Genomic DNA, 7864 nt, shown 5'->3' on the forward strand with positions numbered 1-7864 from the left:
ACTGAGCGTTCTCTGTGGACGAGCGTCCTCTTTTCGCTGAGGGAGCGTTCTCTAGTGCGTCCACACTGGACGAGCGTCCACATCTCTCTGAGCGAGCGTCCATTGTGCGTCCAAACTCAGCGAGCGTCCTCTTCTCGCTAGGCCAGCGTCCTCTCGTGCGTCCACAGGGCGAGTGTCCTGTTCTCGCTGGACGAGCGTCCTCTCGTGCGTCCACAGGGCGAGTGTCGTGTTCTAACTGGATGAGCGTCCTCTCGTGCGTCCACAGGGCGAGTGTCGTGTTCTAACTGGATGAGCGTCCTCTCGTGCATCCACAGGGCGAGTGTCCTGTTCTCGCTGGACGAGCGTCCTCTCGTGCGTCCATACTGGACGAGCGTTCGTTCGGTGGTAATACAATTATTTAGAAGAAAAAAGAGGATTTAACATAAAAATTAGCATTATCAACTGTGTAATAGAAAAAGATTACCAAAGTACTGTCTAATACAAAAAGAGCACCAAGTTGCTGTCTAATACAAAGAGACATAAAAAAAACATTAAATTTGTTCATTTATCCCCTTAAACTGCAGCTTCTTCTTGATTTGATGATGGGATGTTTGGTTGAGTTGATGGGTTACTTTGTTGTGTTTGTTGAGAGTTGAAATCAGTTGTTTGTTGTGCTTTGGTGCAAGAAGTCCTATTGTGGCCGAGTTCCTTACAAATGCCACATCTTTTCTTTAAACCACCCTTCCTCATTCTTTTGTCATCCTTCACCAACTCCCATTGCTCCAACCTTCGCTTCTTCTTTCGTCTTCCAGGCAAAGTTCTTTTTGGTGGAGGGAGAACATCTTCATATGTGGTAATCTCCCACAGATTGTTACCATTTATTGGATAGACAATTGAAGAGTATGTTTCTTCATATGTTGACTTCCTAAAGCAACATGGAATGAATTCCTCTGCATCAAGATTTAGGAATTTCATAGCAGCTAAGGAGTGGCAACATGGTATGGCAGTGATTTCCCACTTCCTGCATGTACACAAATTTTCATCTAAATTGACTACAAATCTGTCACCAGCTTGGGACACATGGCGAACTTCAAAAATCTTGTTTGCTGACCAACTGTAAAATCAAAACAAGAAACACATTATAATCATAAACCACTAACACATTTTAAAAGAAATCATAAGTGAACAAACCTCATTCTTACCACGGTATCCAATATTTAGTTAACTGAGACTCCTTCTTTAGTCTAGTCTTGATTTTTGGACAAATGTTCCCAGAAAGTGATTGACTTTTTGTCCTGTTAGTTGCCCATCTCTTCATCAAGTAAAGCCGGATTTCCTCCATCATGCTTACGATTGGCTTAGACCTTGTATGCACCATTACACTATTGAAAGCCTCTGACAAGTTGTTAACCAAAGTATCACACTGAGGCTTGCTGCTAAATCTTGATCTTGACCAGTACCTAGAACATATATATGTTCATCAATGTTACTGTGAATATTTGCCAGATTTTTAACAATAGAAATTTAAATACAAACCTGGGAGGAATTTTTAACAAGTATTTGAAAGCCTCATCGTTAAGTTGTTTAATATTTCTCATTTCTGCTTCCCATGCTTGTGGATGGGTTGCTGTAGCTGCCTTCCACATCAAACGCTTGAGTTGTTTTCCAGGGAATTTCTTTCTAAAATTAGCGTATAAGTGCCTAACACAGAAACGTTGATCAACTCCAGGCACCACTTCTTGTACAGCTTGTAGTAGTCCCTATTGAATGAAATTATGACAGTGTTGTTAGAGATATGATTTCAACCTCAAAGATAATTAACATAATCCGGGAATAGGTCATGTGCATTACCTTTTGCTGGTCCGACATGAATGTAAATGATGAACTTACTTCCTCCCCACCGAGATCTTCAACCAGAAGTTGAAGGAACCATTTCCAAGTATCCTTGTTCTCTACTTCCACCACGGCATACGCAAGCGGTAACATTTGATCATTTGCGTCTCTACCATTAGCAGTTAACATTTCACCACCATATTTTCCTTTCAGAAAAGCACCATCCAATCTAATTATTGGCCTGCAGGACACAAAACTATCCTTGCAGGCCTTTAGACATGTATAAAACCTCATAAAACTGATTCCATCCACATTCTCTTCAACTTTGACTTTTATTGTGGATCCTGGATTACGAGCTAAAACCTCATTGGCATAATCATAAATCCTTCTATATTGGTCTTTGAAAGACCCATCAACATGGTCTGAAGCAATGGCCTTTGCCCTATAAGCCATACATCTAGATACACCTACATTCCATTTTCGATTTATCTTCTCACGAATTTCCTTTCCCTTTACTTGGGGATTTTCTCTAACAGTTTTTTCCAACCTTTTACTGAGCCATTTTGCATTAAGTAATCTTAATTTGTGCTCTCTACTACATCTGTGGTCATCAACAATAGTCCTTAATTGCCACGTATGAATGGCTTCCATATAAGCACAATATGCCATCCAGGGGCACTCTCCTTTAACACCCAAACATTTTAGCCTCATTCTCTTCTTATCATTTTTAATATATTTAATATTTCTGCCATTTGCATATGTTTTCATGGCATCCACAAAGTCTTCCTTCTTAGCAAAATAAGTTCCCACATCCCATTTATAATCTACCATTGTCTTAGGCATGCAGAAGGTTACAAACTTCCCACAACCCTCCTCTTCATCATCTTCTGCTTCACTTTCTACTCCACCGGCTAATTCATCGGATTTCCATTCATCATCGGACAAACCTCTATGATGATCACTATTCATTCCATCATCCACATCACTATCATCAGATTGCACATCAACTTCGACATTACCAAACCAATCTGCCACTCTATCTCCTACCTCCTCTTCTAAATCACACTCAACATTAACATCAACCAGACCTTCCATACAGTCGTAATTAACCTCCTCATTGCCATCATCATGACCACTACTGGTCCAGCTTCGAACATCACAACCATCCTCTTCAACCTCACCCACACCAACATGTGTTTCAATTTCTCCTTCAACAACATCATCATCCTGACCTCTCTCACCTTCATTGACAGCCACCTCAAATTGTCTTTCACTGTGTTGTTCACATTCACCCCCACCAACCTCTCTTTGAATTTCTCCTTCAACAACATCATCAGCCTCAACTCTTTCTTCTGAAACCACAATAGTTTCCTTGATTCCATCACACTGCCCTCTCTCACCTTCATTAACAGCCACCTTAAATTGTCTTTCACTATGTTGTTCACATTCACCCCCACCAACCTCTGTTTCAATTTCTCCTTCAACAACATCATCAGCCTCAATTCTTTCTTCTAAAACAGGTTCAACAACCATACCCCCAACTTCCTCTTCACCTTCACCCATAACCATACCTACAGGTTCAACTTCTACTTCATCTGTATTTTGAGGAATATATTCTAACATATGTATCACCTCAGGTTCAGAGACATTGTGAACAACAAATAGATGAACCTCACCATTAAGCCTGGCTAAGGTAATCATGTGCATGACTCCTATGTCATCCAACAAAGGTTCCAACCTATTTTCCAAAACAGAACCACCACCAACGCAGTACAACAACTCCTTAAACCCATCATAACCTAGACCTTTTACTACACTGACTACAAGGAAATAGCTCCACATGTCTGGGTCAAAGGATAAACTTGTACTCTCCCCCTCATACTTAAGTTTTCCTTCATTTATGAACTTCCCACCATGGTGAAAAACAACTTCAAAATTTCCTTCCATTACGTACAACACAACAATTATATTTTAACCTATAAAGTAAGAAAAGACTTTAACAATGGGGGACCACATTGCAACCGACCACAAAAAAAAGCATTAACAATATATACAAACCACAACCCACTGAAAAAGACAATCAAACAACGCTTTAATAACGAGGGACCACATTGCAATCGAAAACGAAACAATATACAACATACAACAGTGTACGACAACCATAAAGGACAAAATCATCACAAAATTCAATCAAAAGCACATTTACTAACCTGAACACGTGGTTCACTTCGAACACTTTCGCCACTGCTTTCCACGTGCTTCACCGCCAACACCTTCTTGATTCTACCGAAATACCACCGATAGATCACTCGCAAATCTAGAAACGATACCTATTTAGTCACCAACTACACCAAATAACACCGATATACCCTATTGTCCCCCAAATTGGAACCACAAAAGACAACCCTCGACAAAACCCTCTTCAATTTAGGGATTCCTCCTTCTAATAAAACGTTCGCTGTTTATGTTAAAAATCAAAACGTTGCGTTTTGATTTACAAATTTAACTTTTTTAAATATAAAAAACTCACCATTAAGCCATGTCAACAACAGTACTGTGCCACGTCAGTACCATTTGGTCATCTCAGCATCCCACTCATCAATTTTTTTAACGCCGTCCAGCCAACTTAACGGGAAGGTCTCAATTGATTTCAATTTTCAAAATTAAGGACCATTTTGATACAGTTTAGAAAACGAGGACCTATCTGAGACATTCCTACACAAATAGGGATGTCGAAAAGGATTAAACCATTTAATATAAAGTATGAAAACTGCATAATGGTACACAACAAATCATATTCATACATACCTTGTGTATTACAAAACAATCAAACGTCACATTATCATTTTGATTTCATTACATTTTATTATGTTATTGTGATGAATTTTATTTGATCTGCTATTATTAATCCAAGCATAGCCTTATCCAAAATTACAAATAGTTAAAAAGAGTTGTGGTGAAATAGTGGTGTGGCGTGGAAGTGGGAAACAATGCTTTCGAATATGCTAAACTTATTTGTCCCGTTGTAGATAAATAAAGAAAAAAGTTGATTTTGAATATACAATGATGATAGAAGGGTGGTGATTAAATTAAATGGAGGGTTCAAAAAGAGAAGATAAAATAAGAGCAATAAAATGAAGAATGATTAGAGGGTGAGATCACATGAAATGAGATGAAATGAAAGGAGAGACAGTTACACATATTAATGGATGCCATACAAGTGTACAAGGTTACAATAGTTGGAGTGTGTTCCATTCCATTCACACTTCAATAACAAACACTTGATTCCTGTGTGCCTGCTTGCCACATGTTCTATTTCAATATAATAAGTTTGATATGAAATTTTATAATATTTAGAACTCTAAAATTTTCTAATATAAAATATGTAGTATAAGAGTTATTATATATATAGTTATATAAATTGTTTTGAATTAGAGATATAAAAATTAGGGGAGTGGAAATTTGAATTGTTTGTATTAAACTGTTGATTTGCTGATGAAATAAACTTTAAGGTTAGGAATCATGAGACTAATTAATGTGTTGTTCGTTTTTGTCCAAATATTGTATTTTTGTGGTAAGGTTTTATAGCTTCCAAAATGTAGACATTCTCCATTGTTGACCGACTTTTACACTCCAAGTTTCTATTCTTAAAAAGTTTCTTTTAATATGAACATATAATTATTTATTTGCTTGAATATATTGTATGTTGCATATGTAATTATTTGTTTGCTTGAATATATTGTTATTTTGAATTAGTCTCAATTTCCCGTTTGAGATTTAATACAAAAATTATTTACTATCTCCAAATATTTTTTAACAAATGTACTTTTTACAAATCAATACAGAGGAGATGGTAATAATAATTTATAAGTATTGAATCTTGAATTTTTCAGTTGAACAATTTAAGAAGAGTAATAACTTTTTCATAGTTTATTATTATATATAAATTTTAATATACATGTCTTAAATTTCGTGAAATTTGCAGTTGTGTTTTGTATTGATCTTCAATTTGATTGTGATTTATAATCACTTTCATTTCGTGTAACCTAAAGACCAATGCGAAATGCTGGTACAATTTTGTGAAATTTTATATATGTTGTTTAAAATTTATGTTTAATAAATTAAAAAAAAAAGTGAATCTTCTTGAATGGGATAGGGTCACACCTCGATTACAAAAGCGATCAAAGTGATCATTCAAGATTATTGAAATTGTGTAAACAATTTCATTAAATAAGCGTACAGATCGACATTGGATTATATCAGTGTTGAGTATGAGAAAGGCGTAGAAAAATTTATACAATTTGCGCAACATAATGAGGGTAGATTTGTAGTTTGCCAAAAAATGTTAGGTACATCATAACTCGATTGTGTTCATTTTTCTTATAAATTTGTGGTAAAGTCATTGATCCTGCAAAGTTAGATGAACTTCTAGGCGTGATTATAATCATCTTGTGTCAGCTAGAAATTTTTTTCCCTCCATCCTTTTTTGACATCATGTTACATTTACTTGTTTATTTGGTCAGAAAAATCAAGTTGTGTGGACCAGTATACTTAAGATGGATATATCCTATTGAGCGTTATGTGAAGATTTTGAAAGGGTACGTGATAACAGTTGAAAAACTGTTATTTTCATGCTTAAAAGTGATACTAAAAGCAACCTTTAGACTTAGAAACTAGCTTGAAATCATGCATTTTGTTTATATTTTCAGAAATAAGAGAGCTGGACAGGTTTATGCTTGATTTAAGTGTTTTTGTGCAGGTTTTGAGGTGAATTTGGTGAAAGAAGTGAAGAATAAGAGAGAGGACATTAGAAAAGACAAGAAAGAGTGCAAAAAGGAGAAGTCGAAGGCACCGCTCAGCGGCAAACTACCGCTGAGCGGCACTCAAGAGGTGACGTTGGAACCGCTGAGGGGCAAATGGCCGCTGAGGGGAAGAAAGAAGACGCGTAACCACCGCTGAGCGGTAAATGGCGCTGAGCGGCACTTTTTGGGCTTGGACTTTTATAATCTTTTGTAACTCTAGATTAGTATTTAAGGGCTTGCACGTCCTTTAGTTAGGATCTTTGGCAGAAACGAAGCAAACACTCTCTCTTCCACCCCTTGGGGTAGATTGGGAGATGGTGACAGCTCTCCTCTTCTCTTTCACGGGTTTTTCTATCTCTTTCATTCTTTCATTGTTATTCATCTAGGTTCACCATGAATATGGTGAACTAAACCTTGTATGTTTGTTGGGGAATCAATGTAATCTCTTGAAGCTCTCATATATGGATTTGTTGAATACATCTTTGAATTAAGACATATGCTTTCTTTTCATCATTAGTTAGGGTTTTTCCTCTTTGCTCAATGCTTGCATTGTTTAACTCATTCTAATGCATGATTATTGGTTTTGTTGATACGGACACGTACGGGGAAATCTAGATCCGGGGAATTTCTCCCAATATTTTACTGACAATATTATATTGGTTGCCTTAAGCTCCTGCGGTAATGAACTAATCATTAGGAATGCTAGGAATTGTATGAACTATTTGATTAGGGAGAAGCCATCTAGAATGGTACATTAGTGAGTGGCATTAACAATGATGATTTGAATGTTGAATTCCTAAAATATATGAGAGTGGATGAGATGAAATTGACCCCCAACAACATATTCATTCATATATTCCATTGAAAGTGTTTATCTTTTATCTTTGCCATTGATCAATTCATGCATACATGTTTATTTTCTGTCTTGCATTTTAAACCCAAATATTTCGTTCGTAAGTCTTAGTTAATCAAGAAACCACATAACTAAACTAGGCCGTGAGTCCTTTGGGAAGAACGATACTTGGTCTTACCAAGTTTTATTACTTGAACGATTCGGTCATACTTGCCGATTGTGAAACAAGTTTGTGACATCATATTTTGGTGCTTACAAATTTGTCCATCAAGTTTTTGGCGCCGTTGCCGGGGACTCGTGGTTTAACTGGTTAATTTGTGTGATTATTGATTATCTTTGACTTATTTTTTTTATTTTTAATTTAAATTTCGAATTTTTTTTTATTTTTTTTCTGTTT

General features: G+C 36.5%; 1 protein-coding gene across 1 annotated transcript; it reads right to left on the reverse strand.

The window, feature by feature from the left end:
- Window positions 1–552: 552 nt before the first annotated feature.
- LOC148192179 (uncharacterized) lies at window positions 553–3988 on the reverse strand. Its single transcript, XM_088100090.1, has 4 exons — window positions 1831–3988; window positions 1516–1739; window positions 1182–1439; window positions 553–1093 (listed from the first exon to the last, which is right to left on the reverse strand). Exons 1-4 carry the CDS (start codon window positions 3757–3759, stop codon window positions 553–555), a joined length of 2952 nt encoding a protein of 983 aa, XP_087956216.1. The 5' UTR covers window positions 3760–3988.
- Between the last annotated feature and the right edge of the window lie 3876 nt (window positions 3989–7864).

Source organism: Vigna umbellata, chromosome 10, assembly GCF_029865625.1.
Source record: "Vigna umbellata cultivar VRB3 chromosome 10, Vumbellata_1.0, whole genome shotgun sequence".
Lineage (NCBI taxonomy): Eukaryota > Viridiplantae > Streptophyta > Magnoliopsida > Fabales > Fabaceae > Vigna > Vigna umbellata.